This window comes from Macrobrachium nipponense, chromosome 25 (genome assembly GCF_015104395.2).
Source record: "Macrobrachium nipponense isolate FS-2020 chromosome 25, ASM1510439v2, whole genome shotgun sequence".
Classification (NCBI taxonomy): Eukaryota; Metazoa; Arthropoda; class Malacostraca; order Decapoda; family Palaemonidae; genus Macrobrachium; species Macrobrachium nipponense.
This window is the reverse complement of record NC_087214.1, coordinates 8,731,011-8,752,624: the sequence shown is the minus strand read 5'-3', so window position 1 is coordinate 8,752,624 and position 21,614 is coordinate 8,731,011. Positions and strand designations below refer to the sequence as shown.

The 21,614-nt window shown below is 38.6% G+C and overlaps 3 protein-coding genes across 5 annotated transcripts in view; 1 reads left to right on the top strand and 2 right to left on the bottom strand.

The window, feature by feature from the left end:
* Window positions 1-21,614, bottom strand: part of LOC135199279 (gastrula zinc finger protein XlCGF17.1-like) — a 365,386-nt gene that overhangs the window by 102,400 nt on the left and 241,372 nt on the right. The window lies entirely within an intron of this gene.
* LOC135199280 (zinc finger protein 436-like) overlaps window positions 1-21,614 on the top strand; it is a 534,458-nt gene that overhangs the window by 344,194 nt on the left and 168,650 nt on the right. The gene's annotated exons all lie outside the window — the stretch shown is intronic.
* Window positions 6,822-19,860, bottom strand: LOC135199149 (uncharacterized). 2 transcript variants are annotated; one of them, XM_064227051.1, is made up of 5 exons: window positions 19,732-19,860; window positions 19,308-19,438; window positions 18,509-18,625; window positions 17,429-17,661; window positions 6,822-7,877 (listed from the first exon to the last, which is right to left on the bottom strand). In XM_064227051.1, the coding sequence occupies exons 2-5, from the start codon at window positions 19,413-19,415 to the stop codon at window positions 7,832-7,834; spliced, it is 504 nt and encodes a 167-aa protein (XP_064083121.1). In that variant the 5' UTR covers window positions 19,416-19,438; window positions 19,732-19,860; the 3' UTR covers window positions 6,822-7,831. The 2 variants fall into 2 exon arrangements, with proteins under 2 accessions (XP_064083121.1, XP_064083120.1); XM_064227050.1 differs by lacking the exon at window positions 6,822-7,877 and adding an exon at window positions 9,080-9,908.

Sequence of the window (21,614 nt, the reverse complement as noted above, 5' to 3'; positions counted from 1 at the left end):
ATCTATCTATCTATCTATCTATCTATCTATCTATCTATCTATCTGTTTATCTATATATATAGGGGGGAAACACTGCAGTGGATCCATCGTCATCGCGTGGCTCAGCCTTATTCACTCGATATTTATTTGGTGAAACAAGAATACAATTACATCTTTAAGCATGCCATTCAAAAGATTGAAGTTTCGTCAACATAATGGGATATATGAAAGCGCCCTACGAACTGAAATAAGCATGTGAGCTCTTCGTAAAATATGTTTTCAACGCAGTTTTGAAATCCAATATGGCGGCAGCTGTGTGACTTGCCGTTCGTAACCACAGACAATCCACCATCTTTCCCAGCCTTCCCAGCACTCATTTGAACAATGTTAGCTTATATATGTAACGTTTATTGATCTTACTCAAGATTGCAGCTGTAATCAGCACAATAAAACAACATTTTGTTGCCTATATTAGTGAAAGTATGAAACTTCTTATTCCTGGGGTCATGGTTTAAACTGAAATTCATTTTTACCTTGTAATCGGTGGTTTTATAATCACTGCCATCACAACTGAAACCCTACAGTGCTTATTTCATTGTAATTATACATGTTTTGGTCTTACTTCACTCCAAATTGGACTTGAACTACGTTGCTGTTCCTGATTCCTAAGCGCTCACTCAACAAACACAGTTACGGGCAGCACACGAATACACGGTTTGTGAGGTGCAAAGCTTTATTCCTTTAATTGTTGACTTTACTCATTATTTAGTTTAACTTTACTTTTTTACTTCAAAACGTTTATTTAATTCATGTCTATTATCCCTTTTTTGCAACCAAATTAACCCCGAAAAATTACAGACGACGGCAAAATAACTCATCATTGCCAATCTAGTGGAGCTTCACACATACGCCGATGCATTTACAAACTGTTTCCCACAGGGAGAGAGAAGTATGAATAGAAGGAAGAGATGCCTGTCACCCTCTCATTCACACCTAAATTCAAACAGTTACACAAGGCGAGATGCAACCTTGTCCAGTTAGAGGAGCTGGGTAAGCTACACAACTTGTTGAGCAGCCACCACGAGTCCTAAGGAAAAGGTATTCAAGGACCTATGGGCTATATCCCAAAGGGTAAAAGGTACCAGTGTCGTCTCTCCCTTCGGAGGAGTACGCCTTCCTGATCACCTCATGAAGCCAAAAAGAAATAGTGTTCTTGGACACTTCTTTCTTGGTCACCCCCGTGCTAACAAAAAAGTTTTGACATCCAGGCCAGAGGTGGCGAGTTCTCTTCAGATAGCGTGATAACACTCTAAGGGGACAAAGTAGCATCTCTTCTGCCTCATTACCACTAAAGTCCTCTAGGGAGGGGATCGAAAGGACTCAAATCTCTCATCAGGGACCGAGGGATTCTGAGTCTACACTACAAAATCCGGAATGTATCCTCTTCAGTTGCCCATGTGTCTGGCACTATGGAGAAGAAAACTAGAAGTTTCCTGCTGTGGTGAACAAGTCTACTACTGGATGCCCTCATGTGTCGAACAACCTTCCACCAAGTCAGTGTGGAGGGACCACTCTGTCCCTACCACCTGGTTCTGGTGGCTGAGCTTGTCTGCAACTACATTCCTCTTCCTCAGTATGTATCTGGTCGACAGCTCTACCGAGTGTGCTGTAGCCCACTCGTGCACCTGCACTGTTAACTGATGCAGCGGGAGGGACACTAGTCCCCACTGCTTGTTGACATATGCCACTAGTGTGGTGTTGTTCATCAACACCCCAGTGTCTCATCACTCGATCCTGAAACTCTTGGAGGGCTTTAGTTCCAGAATGTAGATGTGAAGGTGTCTGTTGTGTTGATCCCAAACTACTGCAGTCAGCAACTCCTCCAGGTGTGCGCCCTTACCTTCGTTCGATGCATCTGAGAGCAGAAGCATGTCCAGAGGGTGAGTGTGCAACTCCACTCCTATTAAGAGTTTGCTGTCCTCTAGCTGCCAGGCTAAATTCTTCCTCACCTCCTACATTAGAGGAATGTGGAAGGTTAAGGATCTTGAGCCTGTGACCAACACTCCTTTAGTCTCTATTGAAGAGACCCCAGTGATGACAGGTGACCAATTATATCTTGCCAAAGCTGATCTGGCTGCTCCTGATGGAACAGAAACAGTTGAGGTGCGTTCCTGAACTTGCTGATCCTTGAGCCTGCAGGGAAGGCTTGTGCTGCTGCCGTATCGATCAGCACTTTATCCTCTGCTTGGGAACGAGATCTGACTTCTCAAAATTTATCATGATCCCAAGATTGTGACAAAAATTGAGAACTTATCCCTGTCCTGTAGCAACTGTACGAGTGAGCTCGCCAGGACTGGTCAGTCATCGAGATACCTCAACAGATGTATCCCGACTGAATGGGTTCAAGCTGATATGAAGGTGAACACTCTTGTGAACCCATGAGGGGTAGTTGAGAGTCTGAAACAAAGTTCCGTGAATTGGAACACTGTCCCCTCGAGAATAAGGCGAAGGTACTTCCTGAAGGATTGATGGATGGTATCTGAAAATATGCATCCTTCACTTCCATGGAGACCATGAAGTCGTTCTCCCTGATCAAGGTGAGCACTAAACGTGTTGTCTCCATCATGAACCGAGTCTGGGAAACAAATCGGTTCAAAGGAGAGAGATCTATCACTGGTCTCCAGCCCCCTGCAGCCTTCTCCAACAGGAAGACTCGGCTGTGGAACCCTGGTGACGGATCTCGTGTGACTTCCACAGCTTCCTTGTTTAGCACTGATTGCACCTCTTCCTTCAGTGCCAGGGGATGTCCATAATAAAACCTGAATTTTCCAACATCAGAAATCATGCCTTTCATTGCAAAATTGAAGTACTAAAAGAACAGTTTTCCATAATAGACCATGTCCAACATCCTGACCATTTAACCACCCTTGAGTCTTTATAATCAAGAGGCTTGTTCCCTCCCTCAACAGTAATACGTCCTCAGCAACTCTGTACCTGGCATAGTTTAAGTCGTTACTTCTAACTTGTATTAGTTCATTTCATCTTCTCTCCTCACAATGAAAGGTTGGTGTTTAAGCAGTCTCTTTTAACCTGTTTTTTACTTTGTTCTTTTATGTAATTTTAAGACTATTTTTAATATAGGTGAATTCTTGTTTTTTGCACTTTTATTGTATTTTATTTACAAATGTGTCTTTATGTTCTTTCACAGACTGATGATACACAGAGAATTTCATGTGCGAAACGTTTCTTAGAATTGTCATTTTTACATCTTTTATCATGGACATCCTCTGGAGGTTTTAATATATTATATATATATATATATATATATAGTATATATATATATATATAGATATTATATATATAGATATATATATATATATATATATATCTATATAGATATATATATATATATATATATTATATATATATATTATATATTATATATATAATATATTATTATAATATTTAGTTATCTGCAGACCCTGGCAATATAGGAAGATTTCAGGAGGTTCCATGATACACTCTCAGTAACAGGCCATGATTTATTATACAAAAAACGTTTCGCACACAAAACACGGTGCATCATCAGTCTGTGAAGAAATAAAAACAATTACATTATATTACTACATAAAAGGAATTCATCAAAAATTAAAATTGACATTAAAAAACTGTAAAAAAGCATTATTAAAAAACAGTAGAAACAAAAGAGAGAGACTACTAAAACACCAACCATCTCTAGTAAGGAAAGAAGAGGGAATGACAAAAACCGAGGTCCCAGTCAAGACGAAAAACTATGCCAGATATAAAGTTGAAGACGAGGTGTTATTGTTGAGTGAAGGAACCAGCCTTTTTATGAGTAACGACTCTAAGGTGGTTAAGTGATCTGGGTCCTTCGTATAGCCAATTATGGAGAAGTGCTGCTTCAAGATCTCTATTATATATATATATATATATATATATATATATATATATATATATATATATATATATATATATTAAAAGGAGCTGAGTACTGTTGTCCATACCTAACTGAGCCTTTATGTTGTATTAATCTCGACAAAAATCAACCAACTCCTTAGCGACACAAACACTTACGACAAACTGATGAAAAATCCCCTCCAAAACGTCCCCACAGAATTTTTTCAGAAAGTAAGATTAATTGGCCATGGCAAAAAGAGCATTTATTAGAGAAATTTAAAGTGATTAATCCTAAACTACCCTATTTTTATGGCCTTCCCAAAACTCACAAAGACTGTCTTCCATTCAGACCCATCGTTTCATGTGCTGGAGCTTTCAATTACAAAATTTCTAAATGGTTAGCTGGCCTCCTTTCCCCTTTTTTAGGCACTTTTTCTCCCAGTCACATTAAACATTCGGAGGATTTTTGTCACAAATTCAGAGAAGCACATATACCACTTCACAACATAAAACTTTTAAGCCTTGGCGTAGATTCCCTATTCACCAAAAGTACCAGTACAGGACGTTCTTCAGTTTTTGAGGGAAAAATTATCCCCCTATTAAGATCATTCCCCATTGGCGCTTGACAAATTAATAAAGTTAGTTGAATTATGTGTATCTAATAACGTATTTTCATTCTGGGAATCATTCTGAGCAAAAATTCGGGTGTAGTATGGGTAGTCCTCTAAGTCCTGTTTTAGCCAATCTGTACATGGAATACTTTGAAACTACAGTAATAAATGCAATAAACCCAAAACACATGCTGTGGATGAGATATGTGGATGATATTCTAACATTTTGGGATAATAGATGAGGCAATTTTAATGAATTCCTTTCAAAATGAAACTTATTAGTGCCCAGCATCAAATTTAAAGTTGAATGGGAAACAGACAACAAAATTCCTTTTCTTGATGTTTTAATAATCAGACACACGACAGAATACAAATTTACCATATACAGAAAACCAACGTTCTCACTTTCATACATTCACTACTTCAGCTATCATGACATTCCTATCAAGATAGGTGTAGCCAGCAACCTATTCTTAAGAGCCTTACGAATTTGTTCCCCAGATTTCCTGGAAAAAGAATTTGAACTAATTCGTAAGCAACTTTCGTTTTTAAGGTATCCTGACCATATAATTGAGAAAGCAATCCACAAAGCAAACGTAATTTTCTACTGACCCCCTCAAGACAAGACCAGAGACACCCAACAATAAAAGAAAAATTTCACACCTGGACAGGATTAAGACGGTGACCCAGACCCTTGGAAAATCTAACCCTTTTGAATTTGCTTACCCAAATACCTTAGCTAAATTCCTGATTAACGTCCAACAAAAGACATCCCCCAAGGACACAGGCGTTTATGAAATCCCATGCCTGGACTGTGACCAATCTTAGATCGGATTTACAGGAAAATCACTTCCCCAGATATTAATACAACATAAACAGTCAGTTAGGTATGGACAACAGAACTCAGCTATTTTCAACCATATAAATGAACATAACCATAGAATAGACTGGAATTTGTCACATATAATTTATAGCAGTAACTACTGGTACATGAGTCAAATGATGGAATCGACCTTGATTAAAAGGAGGCAGGTAATGAACATCTGGAAAGGAGCATGGGATTCAGATATCATCGACAAGGTTTTCATTCAACCAACGGTTAAGAAGATTAAAGGAATATTATCAGCGGGAGTGACCTAAATTGGCTTACCTGTGGATGGCCCTCTTGGTATAAATACCACCTTTTCTGTAACTTTCCTCATTCATCTACCTGAAGAGGGAGACAGCAGTCTCTGAAATATAGTATTTTTCTCTCTATATTTTGGTGTTTTTATGGGCTCCTTTTATTAGGTGGAATTCTGTTGTAGCAGAACATTTTTACCAGCCATATATATATATATATATATATATATATATATATATATATATATATATATATATATATATATATTATATGCATGCACTCCCCTAAGGCCACTGTATCCACGACAGACGAAAATTATTCAAGCTTCATGAAGTACCCGCAAGATTCCCCAACAGATGGCGCGCAGACCTGGGCGAGAGAATTAAGTTCCTAACGCTTTCTACATAGTAGCATTATGGCCCATTCCAGAGCCCCTCTGGGGAAACATAATTTTCCAGCTCGCGAGACGTCCTTTCTGTCTGCTGCCTTCAGGAGAAAGAAAAGAAGATCGTGTAGTTAAAAAGACATAACCTATGGCTAATAAAAATTGTGTTCCTGTCTGTTGAAATATTAACAGCCTGACTGTTTCTCACTTTAAATAACTTTTATTTCTATCCATATGCCAATACACTTTACATCTTAAAAATTCTACCATAATTTAACCGTGTTGCAGTCAGCTATACTGCTACAATTTTCGTAATAGTAAAGTTTGCCCTCCAAACCTGGATGTTCACCTGAAGAAAACGTCCACAGACGTTATTGACAAAGAAAACGATACTACACATCTGAGCATGATAAACTTAGCGGGCACTACTTGAGGTTCTTTGCACCATCCCTTCGGCCCTTGCTGCAACTCCCTTTATTCATTTTAATGTACTCCGTTCATATTCTCTTTTTTCCATCTTACTTTCCACCCTCTCCTAACAATTGCTTCATAGTGCAACTGCTTTGAGGTTTTCCTCTTGTTGCTCCTTTCAAACCTTTTTACCTTAATTTTCCTTTCAGCACCGAATGACCTCATCATCGTTCCCAGCTCTAAATATTATATTTCATTCTATTCTTGAATTATTCTTCTGCATCGGTTTCTTTATCTTTTATTCTATAATTATTTTTATTTAACTTTTTTTGCCTATCTGCTGTCCATCCCTCCCCAGTAGTCTTTGATGCTGTGAATAACTCAGCCCCCCATTTCATCTTAACCTTGACAAGGTTCTGTTATTTCCATCTTCCTCCTATTTCTTTGCTACTCCAAGATTTGCTCTCATGCACTTCACTACTTCTCCACTTCCATTTCATTCGTCTTCTTTTCCCTCTGTGTGTAGGAAAGCATCTTTATTCTCTGCCATGAAAGCAAGTTCTCCTTCCATTGAGCCAGTCAAGGAAATAATCCATTATTTTCATACCCTTTTCTTCAACAGCCCGGTAATAATGGTGGGATCCTTTTAAGGGGCCTTCATTGTAAAGGGACAAGTCAGATATTCAGTAAATATTTAGCTTTTATTTTCTCTCTCGAGTTCGGGAGAATATGATTATTTTTTAAGCCAAAATACAATTTCCTGCACAGTGTGTTGGTTTATAATACCAGTGTTGATTCTGTTCAGTTCGCTGGTTAGTTTTCTGAAAAGAAAACTGTGGTTCAGGCTTTGTCCGTTCGCACTTTTTTCTGTTCGCCCTCAGATCTTATTACCTACCGAAGCCAGAAGGCTGCTAATTGGTATGCTGATCATAAAACATACCAAATTGCAGTTCTCTAGCGTCAGTATTTAAAATTTTTTTTTTTTTTTTAGTTAAGGTTAAAGTTAGATATAATCGTGCGTCTGACAACGATAAAGGCCAGGCCACCACAGGGCCGTGGTTCAAGTTTCATGGGCCGCGGCTCATAAAGCGTTATACCGACACCACCGAAATATAGCTCTATTTTGGTTGGCCTTGGCTGTACGATTTACAGAAAAGTCGATTGCCTTCGGCGAATTTGGTCATTGACTCATTGTTTTATCTTGGCTAAAACTAAAACGTAGTAAAATAGTTCGTCTATTGCAGTTGTGGAATTTGTGATCTCAAATATTCTGCTGATGTTTCCTGAATATCAGGTGCATCGTTTTGATTTTCTATTCCACCATATTTACTTCAGTATCACCTTTTCTTATAACCTCTTTCTCTCTGCTTGCTGATTTTTCCCCTTGGAGTCCTCCTGGGTTTATTATTGTTGTCTGTTGACTCCGTCAGTAAAGGGTTTCAGCTCGAGACTGAAAGAAAGAAAGAAAGATAACTGACACCCAAATTTTGACAAGGGAGCTTTCCTCTCTCAGGCAGGGCTTAAATTAAATCTAACTCTGACTCCACATAATCCCATAATATGTGAAGTAAATGTGAAACAGATCAGTCAAATATAGAAGAATTTGTGTAGATGTTGGCAACCCCCAACAACAGAGATTTTGACACATTTCTAGCAAAACTTCATTCGTCTGAATTTCTCAATTAGAAGTAACAGTTTTGTTTCATTGATATATTTAGGTCAATCCCCTGAGGGTGCTGGAACATGACATTATCGCTTTCTCTATGTAGGGCTTTTCTTGAGGGTGGCTGTCTGTTGGGAACCACTCTTATTCCAACTGATCAAAATGTTGAACAATAATAAATAAAGAATGGCAAATAATTTGACTATAGATAGACCACCCAACCCACACCCCATATAGAAACTAAAGGCTCAGTTCCAAAGAATAATTAAACTTAAGAAAAGAACGTGAGAGAGTTATAAAATAGAACCAGCTCCCTAATTTAGACATAGAGAGAGAGAGAGAGAGAGAGAGAGAGAGAGGGAGAGAGATAGAGAGAGAGAGAGAGAGAGGGGGAGAGAGAGAGAGAGAGAGAGAGAGAGTTGTAGATGAAAGAGAGATGAGAGACATTAATTGGATTATCTGGACATTTTTGTTCCCATATAAAAAAAAAGAAAAATTAAACAAATCCAGACTCACATACATGATAGAAAAAAACACTTTTGAAAACATTCCCTTGAAATCTAACATCCCAAAAGATGACAAAAAATTCCATTCGAAAAATTTTAACTGAACTAAAATAAATGAGAAAAAATAAAGGAAGGATCCTCTGCCAAAAGTTCAAGCGGATTGGTGACGCCTCATTGAGACTCATGAGGGAAGATAATCTGTTCCTGTTCCCTTCTCGCTGTTCCCGAGGGGAAGAAGCAACGATAAACCTCGGCCGTTAATCTTCCTTGTTCTTCCTGAATCTCCCTTTGACCGACGGCATTCTCTCTCTCTCTCTCTCTCTCTCTCTCTCTCTCTCTCTCTCTCATGCTTCAGTGAAAAAGAATTGTGACTCCTCTTCAGAGTCTGAAACTTGCCGTCATTCTTTATAAATGTCCCCAGTTTTCAAGATATAATAGACATCCAGAGGGGAAGATTAATATTTCAAAAAAAGCCAGATCGTATTGTACTGTCACAGTCATAACAATTTATTAAGCAGAATACAAGCTAATTGTTCAGTAGTGAATATAATAACTATTGAAATTACTAAGTGAATATTTCTCGGTCATTGTCATATCAATTCATTTGGTAACATAGAAGTTTCTAGTTAATTTTAATTAGTTTATTTGATTTTTACAGCCATTTTTCTGTAATTTTACAGAGTCAGGGTAAATACTTCTTATATTACCTTATATTGTTTTCTTTTCTTTTTGATGAGTCATAGAAAACCTCAATCTACAATATTAGGATTGAAATCAAAACAAGTCATGATTCTCGTGTAAAGATGATGACTGAATACAAGATCCAACCTTGCAATGGATCTGGACTAACAAAAGAACCCCTCACTGAGCAGGGACTATCCTGTCGATACAGTGGGTCTTCCTCCAGCCTGGCAGCTTCTTGAACATTCTAGCAGAGGCATCATTATAGTAGACCACAATGCCATGAGGAAAAAACCCCTCAGACATCTGGAGTCGACCCATCAACTCGGCGAGGAGACTTCCCAGCCCAAGTCTCCTGTATTCGACATCAATCCACAGCAAACCCACAGTACCGTGAGGGGTATAGCCTACCTGCGATATTGGTGTTGCTTCGTCTTCTGCAGAACTGATGTCATTTAGATCAATGACCTCCTCCACAACATCTGGGTCTAAGTAAATTCCCACCATTGGCAAGTTTTCTGCCAAGCTGCAAAAAAGGTCTAGAGAAGCGTTGTTCCAGTATCTGTTATTTTCCAGCATTCTTTGGATGCCGGTTCTCCCCAGTCTCTGGACCTTCATGCCTACTGGACACCTGTTTCAGAAAAAGTAGTAAGGCATCTCAGGATGGCGAGAGATGAATGTGTCAGTGGTCAGTGCCTAAATATTACGAATGCTTTCCAGTCTTGGCAATGTTTTTATTATTATCATTATTATTATTATTATCATTATCATTATTATTATTATTATTATTATTATTATTATTATTATTATTATTGTTAAAAAGGATGGCAGAATTAAGCGAGTTGATTTTATATATTGTTTTTTCTATTTTCCTTACAATTCGCTTCTCAGGCTCAGCGATGTTTCTGAGTAACTGGCCAATATTCATATTGGGAATTTTCAAAAATTGTAAATGCTGAAGGAATCTTTTATTAGAACAGGATATCAGGTCCAGGTCAAGCAGGGGTTGTCGTCAGTGCCGGTATTATTCCGTAAGCGTAGTTCAGTTCGGGCCAGGGTCGTCTTTGGATTAAGGGCTGCTGTTGATGCTGGTATAGCTGGTATTACGTGACGTTTCGACCTTCTCGTAGGTCATCTTCGGACGAGTCGATTGAAGAGACTGTAGCAAGATAGTTTGCGGAACGGTATTTATAGTGGCACGGACCTAGAGTTGCATTCTCATTGGTCTGGCCGTCTTGGGCGAAGCCGTGGATCTCGCCTCGAAGGTCTCGGGGATTCTCTTGTGCGAGCGCCACAGTGGTGTGCCTGGGGATGAACGTCAGGAATTCCGTCTGTAGCAGGAATCGTATCATCCTGTGGGGGCTCCTGATTATCTGGCATCGTCGGGGGGTCGCTCGCTGCTCTCCGGGCGGCGGTGGGAAGGAGAAACGTTTCTTGAGTTATATTTAAGTTTGGTTTCTCCTTACCTATATGAAGGGCTTCTAGGAGGCGCAGACGTCGGGGATCTGTTGTCTGATCTATTATTATGATATTAGGGATAATATCATTTCTTTTTATCCGTTTGTTATGAGCAGTCCTGGCGTGGTTGAATATGGCTCCTTCTTGGGCGTGGCAGGAGATTCGCTTGGAGAAACGCATGGAGGTCATACCGACGTATTTGCCGAGGCATCCTCGGACGGGGCATGTGTAACGGTAGACCACACTCGTCTTCTTCAAGGGATCCTGCAGGGGCGCCGAAGGCTTGTTTCTCATCACCAGGCTGCTCGTCTTCTTCGTTTTATAATATATAATTATTTTAATATTTCTGTCTGGGTCGGCTGGGCTGACGTTTTCCTCGATGATCTTTTTGAGGGCTTGTTCGTCCTCCTTGTACCTCCGGTGGAAGTGCCCCTTGTAGAAAAGCTTGATGGGCTCTGCAACGTCGGGGCGGGGTTCCTGGTGGTACCAGGCATCCATACTTTTCCTTATTGACCCATAAACAAGGGAACCCCCTTCGCCCCATAATCAGCCAGATCCCTGCCCCTACGTACCTGTTGGCCAAGAAACTTAACACCATCTTAACCCCGTACGTCCCAGATAGGCACAGCCTGAAGTCGTCGGCTGAGTTCTTGGACGCCCTACGAGCAACGCCCCCCGGAGGATGCATCGCTTCGATGGATGTAGAGTCCCTGTTTACCAACGTCCCCGTTGACGAGACCATACAAATGATTTTGGACAGAGTTTACAGGGACCCCGACACTCCATCCTTAAACATCCCAGAGCATGCCCTTCGAGCCCTGCTGGAAATCTGCACTAAGAAGGCCCCTTTTGCTGATCACCGCAACTATATGTTCACCCAGATCGACGGCGTGGCGATGGGATCTCCCCTTGGGGTCCTTTTCGCCAATTTCTATATGGGTACCGTCGAAGAGAGGGTCTTCCAGATTTCCAGGAAACCGAGGATGTACGTGCACTACATCGATGACACCTTCGTCTGCGCCGACTCCCAAGATGAGATAGAGCAGCTGCGACGTGCATTCCACGACCACAGCTGCCTCACGTTCACGATTGAACATTGCCAAGATCGCCGCCTCCCCTTCCTTGACGTCCTTGTCGAACAGCGAGATTTCGAATTCAGCACGAGGGTGTACACAAAGCCGACGAACCTGGGAATGTGCATGAACGGTGAGTGCCCTGAGAGGTATAAGCGCTCCACCATCAGCGCCTTCGTCAGGAGGGCCCTCTCACACTGCTCCTCCTGGAATGACACACACAGTGAGTTGGAGCGCGCCGCCCAGGTCCTCGTCGACAACGGACACACCAATCGTGCTGTTGATGAGTCAATAAGGAAAAGTATGGATGCCTGGTACCACCAGGAACCCCGCCCCGACGTTGCAGAGCCCATCAAGCTTTTCTACAAGGGGCACTTCCACCGGAGGTACAAGGAGGACGAACAAGCCCTCAAAAAGATCATCGAAGAAAACGTCAGCCCCGCCGACCCAGACAGAAATATTAAAATAATTATATATTATAAAACGAAGAAGACGAGCAGCCTGGTGATGAGAAACAAGCCTTCGGCGCCCCTGCAGGATCCCTTGAAGAAGACGAGTGTGGTCTACCGTTACACATGCCCCGTCCGAGGATGCCTCGGCAAATACGTCGGTATGACCTCCATGCGTTTCTCCAAGCGAATCTCCTGCCACGCCCAAGAAGGAGCCATATTCAACCACGCCAGGACTGCTCATAACAAACGGATAAAAAGAAATGATATTATCCCTAATATCATAATAATAGATCAGACAACAGATCCCCGACGTCTGCGCCTCCTAGAAGCCCTTCATATAGGTAAGGAGAAACCAAACTTAAATATAACTCAAGAAACGTTTCTCCTTCCCACCGCCGCCCGGAGAGCAGCGAGCGACCCCCCGACGATGCCAGATAATCAGGAGCCCCCACAGGATGATACGATTCCTGCTACAGACGGAATTCCTGACGTTCATCCCCAGGCACACCACTGTGGCGCTCGCACAAGAGAATCCCCGAGACCTTCGAGGCGAGATCCACGGCTTCGCCCAAGACCGGCCCGACCAATGAGAATGCAACTCTAGGTCCGTGCCACTATAAATACCGTTCCGCAAACTATCTTGCTACAGTCTCTTCAATCGACTCGTCCGAAGATGACCTACGAGAAGGTCGAAACGTCACGTAATACCAGCTATACCAGCATCAACAGCAGCCCTTAATCCAAAGACGACCCTGGCCCGAACTGAACTACGCTTACGGAATAATACCGGCACTGACGACGACCCCTGCTTGACCTGGACCTGATATCCTGTTCTAATAAAAGATTCCTTCGGCATTTACAATTTTTGAAAATTCCCAATATGAATATTGGCCAGTTACTCAGAAACATCGCTGAGCCTGAGAAGCGAATTGTAAGGAAAATAGAAAAAACAATATATAAAATCAACTCGCTTAATTCTGCCATCCTTTTTAACAGTATTTGCCTAAAAGAGGGTCTTCTACCAAAATATTATTATTATTATTATTATTATTATTATTATTATTATTATTATTGTTATTGATTATTATTATTATTATTATTATTATTATTATTATTATTATTATTATTATTATTATTATTATTATTATTATTATTGTTATTATTATTATTGCAGATACAGCGACTGCTTCACAAGAACTTTCCAATTAGTTACTTCTGAATGTCATAATACTTGATTCATTCATTTATAAAATTTAGGCTGTCAATCTAAACGTAAGAAAATGAAAAGAAGGGGTTGTAGTGTTTGGTTAGAAAGATAAAGAAATCCAGCAAATAAATGAGAAGCTACAAAGCTGTCTAAAGGTAGACAATCCCACAGCTGTCCAAAGAAGTAAAGGCAGAGGTGATGGACAGTTACCCCGAAGAAGGGAAATAGAAAGGGAGTTAAGGTAAAAGGCTAAAAAGAGGGTGCAGCCAAGGGGCCGAGGGAGCATTGCAAACTTCCTTTATGGGGGATCTTATGCGGTCAAATGACCCCATTTAACTAAAAGGAGAGAACGCCTAACTGATAGCGAGACCTATCTTTGTTGATTCCCATCGCCTTGCTTCCCTGTAGCTAGCTGAAAGTCAATCAAGAATCTTAGGCGAATCCAAACTCTTTCTACACGAAAATATAATCTTTATTTCCCAAAATGGCTAACATGAAAACTGAAATAAAGTGAAATAAAGAAATCCCAAAAAGAAAATTAAAACACCATTACTCTTCTACGTAATCATATTGGATGAAATGAATGAAAGAATCCCAAAAATCATCAAAGCACTATTACTACCATTATCAAAAAACTCTATGAGTATTTATCAATAAACGTCAGATTAAAAGTCTAGAGTATTCATTATTAGGTAGCAACAATCGAATCCATCTGAAAGAAATAACCATAATTATCAAACGCTGAAATACATCACGAGTGCAGTGGATAAAACGTTTTATAAGTCGTTCAGTGTTCCTGCACTTCCCCGTTTACAGTTTCGAAAAAGTTTCAAAGTTTCTCTTTCACTAAACCTTATCTCCGTGGATCTCCAAGCTACCTCCTATGGCCTGGTTTCACACTCAATGTATGTTGTATACTTAACCCCATTAATTAACATACCAGAGATTTTATCTCATTCCTTGACTTCTAACAGACGTAAGAACGCATGCAAATAGACACACGAACGTACGCATGCATGTCTCCTCCGGTGTACGTGCGTTTTCCATTTCACACGCACTCCTTCACCCTTGAACAGGCGCTTGTACATTCCGCTATTCAGGTCATTTGCACGTCTGCGATCTCTTCGATGTAGCCGGGTATGTTTACGAAAATTTGTCCAATACAAGCGATTTAAGGGATTCACTGTTTCGCACATGTCTTAACACTAACACTCGAAGTTGAACGATTGTCACGTCGCCGCTTGTCACTTAGGTTATTGCTCTTACTTGTTTCCACTTTAATATGTCTATTTATACATATATCCAGTGCCTTTTATAGGGACATCATAAAACTAACTTTGATTCTATTTTTTTCTGGGTTGGATGTGAAAGGGTGGTCTTCTCATTCTTCAGCTCTATAATATCTCTGTTGGCATTTAAACCAAAGTCCTTTTCCAATGTCTTAGATCTCTCTTTCTATTCCTTTCTACTGATTTTCATCTTATTTCATTTCTAGTTATCTACTTGTCTCACTAACTGTCCCCCTCCCACTCTCGTTAGATGAAAAACCCACAACTTTCAAGATCCCAGATTTCATTCATCTTCTCGTAGCTTCATTTGTAATAATATTCGTCCTACTCCTGCCACAAAAAATCAGAATTTATGTATTCCCACTTATGCAATGCCTCCATTTTCATTGTAAGGGTCAGTGCGAGAGTAGAACAAACCTCATATATATATAGTATATATATATATATATATATATATATATCTATATATATATATATTAATATATATATATAATTTATATAATTATTATATATTGCTACTTTTAAAATGCATGTTTCCCCTCTTTGAAATGTCATGTAAGATTGTGCAACATTTTTTTCAGATTCCTAGATAGCTTAGAATAGGATGTTTTAAAATGTGTGTTCAGATTTCACATTACATGTTGTAAAAGAATATATATTAACGTAGAATGTAAAAAGAGAGAGATCTTCTCTGTTTGAAACTACGAGTGTTTAACTTTTATGTCAACACTGTAAGATTAGAGGGTCTGCGAGATCCGTTTGCTTTCCTAAATCTATCAACACGTTTGATAGCGAGCTCGACTCTTCCGTTGTTATCAAAACATGTCAATCTTAATTGTCGCTCAGCCTCCGTTTCGATCGAGTAGAGTACGTGTCTTTTTTTTTAACAGACTCGTCTTGTACGCGTATGTCTTTGTCAAGTCCCACGTGGGAATTGCACATTTTGCATGTGAGATTGCATCAAATTTCGAACTTTCTGGAAGCTTTCGTGCCAAGAACGTTTTTGACATCTGCCCTCTCCAGCTTCCGTAAAGGAAGAGATTTCACTCTATCATAGAACCTCGAGGCATTAACATCTCTCTCTCGCTCTCTCTCTCCCTCGACATCATTGAGATTATATTAAAGTAACGTAAATTGGTCACTTGTAACTTGTGAGAATTTCATATTTGATATTTCTTAGAGTTTATAGTGTTATTTAGTTTCTTTTGTGGAATCTGAACAGACATTGTTTCGTAACGGCGCCTGGTTTTTGTGAAAGTGTGATATACAAGCTGCAGCAAGAGAAAAAGAAGTTGGTATACCAAAAAGGTAAAGTGTGTTATATTTTTATTAGTTTAACTAATAACGGTTAGGTAATAACTAATAACTAATAATGGATAGGGAGTGTGGTTAACTAATAACGGATAGGAAGTGTGTTTAACTAATAACAGATGGTTGTGAAGGTTTGGTAAAAACTGTTGGTTACAGTGTTTCGAGTGAAAAAGATTTACACTTTCACACATTGCGTATTTTTTTGTGTTTTGTGTTTGTTCCATTGTTTGTGCACTATTTCATTTTCTTATTGAAGTGTGTCTTTTTATTTTATATTTTCATTTGCATTCACAATTTAATTGACTTAGTTATTTTCATTGCTTTATCATTGCACATTTAATTAAATTTATCAATTGTGAATTAATTTGCATTTACTTAGAATTCTTTTCAAGATTTATTGTTTAGCACTTGTGAATTAATTTCAAATTTTCAGTTATTGCCTAACACTTTTGAATTTTGATTGAATTAATTTTCTTGAATTTTTTGATAAATTAATTTTGATTTAATTTTACTTAATTTGATTCAAGAATTAATTAAACTTTACTTTGTTTTCAAGTAATAGTAATTTTCCCTGATATTGTGAATTTCACTTATAAATTTTGAATTTAATAATAAATTTTTGTATTTGAAATTTTTATAAGTATTTTATTTTTATCCCAGTATATTTACATATGATTATGATTATGATAGGTAGAAACATAGAGTGGTAATTGATTTGCTTTCTTTCAATTTACTTGAAGTGACTTAGAACCAGGGAAGTACTTAGACTTCTGAAATCAGGGAAATACTTAGAGTTTTAAAGTTGTTGATGGAGTGATGCCCTTTGATTAATTTAATTGCTTACAAGATTACCTCACACCTGTTTTTTGATGAACTTAGTCTGATTTTCTGCAATACTGGTAAGTGTTAAGGGATCACTGTTGCCTTTAGAGTATTCAGTCGTTTAAACGTGTTATGAGGATTCAGGTATCTGGCTTTTGGTGAGGTAATATTTGATGCATGGTAACCAGATACTTGGCACTTCGTAACAATATATATATATATATATATATATATATATATATATATATATATATATATATATATATATAATCATAAAGACGTTTCCCCTTAAAATGCCCTGCTTTGTCGTTACTGTTAAGCGAATAATGGTGAGCATGAAAAATATTATAAGTTGCTACAACTTATAATATTTGATAATTGAGTCATTCTGCAATTACAATGTAACACCATCTTCCCAATTCCTCTAATTACAACTTTGTTAACGAAATTGTTCAATATAGAAATGTGATTCTTTTTTATGCAAAACTGCTTTAACATAGCAAAGATGAAAAGGGATAGTCATTCCATGAAGTACTTACCTCAGAGGACTTTCTTGTCGAGTTTCATAAGCGTAACATGAACCCTGGTATTTCTGGAGGCGTATCCCAAGGACTTCCTGGAGTGTCTCTAGTATTGCATCTAATTGGTAGCTTAATATGAAAAAGAAATTGACTGGGAGTTCCTCAACTATACCCAAGAAATGACTGCCCTTCATTACTTTGATGAGCAGAGGAACCTCCTCCTCTCTGCAATATATGCTCATGTTCTTCCACTGAAAAAAAAATAAAAAAGAAATAGAGATAAAGACAGGTAACCAAGAACTTGTTATATATATAGTATAGCTTACTGGTAATATTCACCAAATCTTGTTTATCTTTTTATGCAAGGCTGTTGTAAAAGAAAATTTGCTCTCTTAGGTTAAATTAGAATCCAAAATGATAAGTAGACTAAAGCCAGTTCCAGCTATCTACACTCTAACCTTGGTTTTCAACCCAGTTCGTATATATTCAGAAACTTTGTAAATAAAATTTCCAATCAAATTTCCGCTTGATTTAAAGTGTCATTAACATGTAGTGAACATTAACCTACAAAAGTCGTTTTATATAAAATTCTCTCAATTTCGGAATAAACACCGAAGGGGACTTTATAACTGATAAGCGATCCGTCACCAAGTGGACTGTCTACTTATCAATTCCCTTCTTTGTGTTAATCTGAGGCTAAAGTGGATCTGATGTTAAACGAAATTACTGTCTTAGTGTTTGTGAGTATAAAACACCTCTCGGTGTATGTGAGGAACATTCACATAGAAATCATTTATCATACAGTTCACTCTAAGTGCTCATGTGACACATAACCGTCTCATAGGGACCTTGGATATATTTTAAAAGATTGTCGTTAAATGTTCTCATTATACAATTATCGCTTTTCTTGGCAGACAAGCAAGATAAAAGTAACAACTTGATCAATTATAGATTTTTTAAAAGGGCTCGGCTGAGCATTACTGCAAAGTTTTACGTGTCAGTTAAGCAGTCCTACATATTTCTCCCATGCAATTTCTCCGCTGGCGACTCAGTCCTCAATGGTAACCTACTATTATGAAAGCAAATGTTTCCTCTTACCTCAATCAATGACCTCCAAATGACGATATGAGAGTCCTGGTGATTCCTGGGCACATAGATCTCGTACTGGAAGCAAGCATTCAGTCCCCTGGCGGTCAGTAGCAGAGTGTTGTACATCTGCCGGTGAATACTTTTATAAGTAGAGTCTTATTACAGTAATATTTATTCTTTCTGATACTGATAAATTGGCATTCTAAGTGGCGAACTACTTTGCAAAAATGTTTATTCGTATTATCGGCTAATTGGAATTTCAAAAGTTCAAATAAAGTCGCTATTTATTACCACTCTAGCACAATTTTCCTTGCGTTTTAATAATGTACTAACTTTTTTTTATCTATTTATTTATCAGTTCGTTAATTTATTGTTTATATTTTAATAGGCGATCTCTTCTTCCTCCATTTCCCATTAACTTCTGTGTCTTCTTTCTAATTAACGCTATATTCTTTGGAAGCTTGAATTTTAAGTTAATGGCTCCTTGGGTGTGTTCCATACGTTTAGGGTTCAGCTTCTGATTAATAATGATATAATGTTGTCAAAGGGAGTGCGTGAAATTTGCTATATTATTAATTCAGAAAGATATTAAACACACGAGAGGAGCCCGCTTATGATCAGAAGCTACAAGAAACTGTTCAAATTAGGAAATCGACCAAACTTACAAACTTATGGATAGACCTCACTCCAACCAGATCGAAAACAACAAAGTTGGGGAAATGAGTGACAGACCTGCATTTCAACTGATTGAGAACCTTAATTAATTCGAAGAGAATGTCAAAACATCAGAAAAGGATCCACCTCATACTTGTAGGCAATAGGGGTAGTCGTCCTTTATTCTGGCAGCAAGGGCCAGCAACTCTTCCTTTTCCAGAACTTGACGAGGCTGAGAACCGACTTCTTCTTCGTGATTCATGATCGGCGCTTTGGTCCTCCTCCCTGATAAACACAGTTTGTTTAAGATTTTGTTTCGTTGGAAATTGAAATACTGTTTGGCTTTCTGCAGTCATATATGTGAAAAAAAAAAAAGAATTAAGCCTTCATACGCCAGTAGAGACTGGAGAACCCGGACCATCACGTGAGGAACTGAAAGATCTAAACTTAATTGGAAATTTCAGAGTGTTTATAGTATAACTCCTTTTCTTGTAAGCTTTATGTTACTGATTTATGTATTTTGCAATGAAGACCCACACAAATGCACAATGCAAACACTATCTTATACGTTAGCATACCTTATTGAAGCAAACAGTCTCGAATCACTGGTCCACTGAAGTCCTTCAGAAGCCTGACTAACCGCATTGTTTGTTATGCCTCTAAGCTCCGTGTGTCTATTTCAAAACAAGATGTTACTTCGACGAATTTATCTCCTCAGTGTCTGACACATCAAATGATTTTGCAACTGCTTTGCTCAAGCATGCATGAATAATCAGGCTCCAGTATCTTTTTTTTGTTTTTTGTTTTTGTTTTTTAAGAATTAGAAGTTAAAGTTAAGAGCATTATTGCAATTACGTATCAGGTAAAAGTGACTGGTAGATTCTGTGTATTCATACTATATTCATATGATGCACACATGCTCACACGAAGATACATACAGACACACACGTATATATATATATATATATATATATATATATATATATATATATATATATATTAAACAGGCGGAGGTTTCTCTAAACCCAACTATACAATGAAGGTAGGGGAAGCACACCAACAGGTCAAGGAACTCATATTTATTAAGTTGCAACGTTTCGAAGCCAACCAGCAGGCCTCATTTTCAAGCTAAAAAGTAACAATATCTAATTAGTACAATAAAATTAAGCTACAATATTAGAATACACAATGTAAAGTACAATAAAACAATCACAGTTAAAAACACAAATAAGGACCAACCGTTGAGTGTGAAGACAGAGGAAGGACTAACAAAAAACGTAAGCAGTTCACGAGAGGTAAAGAGGTGTAGACGTGGCATGGGTGTTCAGTGAGGGGACCAGTTTTTTAATAAATTAATGAATCTTTGTTTATTAAAAAACTGGTCCCCTCACTGAACACCCATGCCACGTCTACACCTCTTTACCTCTCGTGAACTGCTTACGTTTTTTGTTAGTCCTTCCTCTGTCTTCACACTCAACGGTTGGTCCTTATTTGTGTTTTTAACTGTGATTGTTTTATTGTACTTTACATTGTGTATTTTAATATTGTAGCTTAATTTTATTGTACTAATTAGATATTGTTACTTTTTAGCTTGAAAATGAGGCCTGCTGGTTGGCTTCGAAACGTTGCAACTTAATAAATATGAGTTCCTTGACCTGTTGGTGTGCTTCCCCTACCTTCATTGTATATATATATATATATGTGAGTAGTGTAGGCTTTAAGATATGAAGCTTAGGCCTTTTAAAACTGAAAGTATAAGTTAGTTGATCCAAAACACTTTTGACTTTACACTGATTTACATGTAAATGGTACACTGTTAGTTTTCTGTAAAATTTAACTATTGTGCTGGATTTGTCTGTCTGTCAGCTCTTTTTCTGTCCGCCCTCAGATCTTTAAAGGTACTGCGGTAACAGTGCTGCAAATTGGTATGTTGATCATCCACCTTCCAATCATCAAACATAGCAAATGGCATCCCTCTAGCCTCAGCAGTTTTTATTTCATTTAAGGTTAAAATTAGCTATGATAGTGCATCTAGCCACCACTGGGCCGTGGCTGAAAGTTTCATGGGCGCGGCTCATACTGCATTAATCGATGTACAGAAAACTCCGTTGCTCCGAAGTTTTTACTGTTTTTTACTCTAAGTTTAAAGGCAAGGCAATGACATATGGATTGGAAGCAGCACAACTAAAGAAAACAGAAGGCAGAAAGTTGGACGTAACCGAGATGAGGATGCTTAGATAGATGAGCGGAGTAACCAAAAAGGACAGGGTTAGCAATGAACATATTAGGGGTACAGTAAAGGTCACTGAAGCATCAAAGAAAGTGCAAGAGGGAAGGTTAAGATGGTATGGCCACCTGATGAGAAGAGAAGAGCAACACATGGCAAGAGAAGTGATGGACGTGGAGGTGGATGGAACACGAAGGAGAGGAAGACCTAAGACCAGGTGGAGGAGAGGTTATT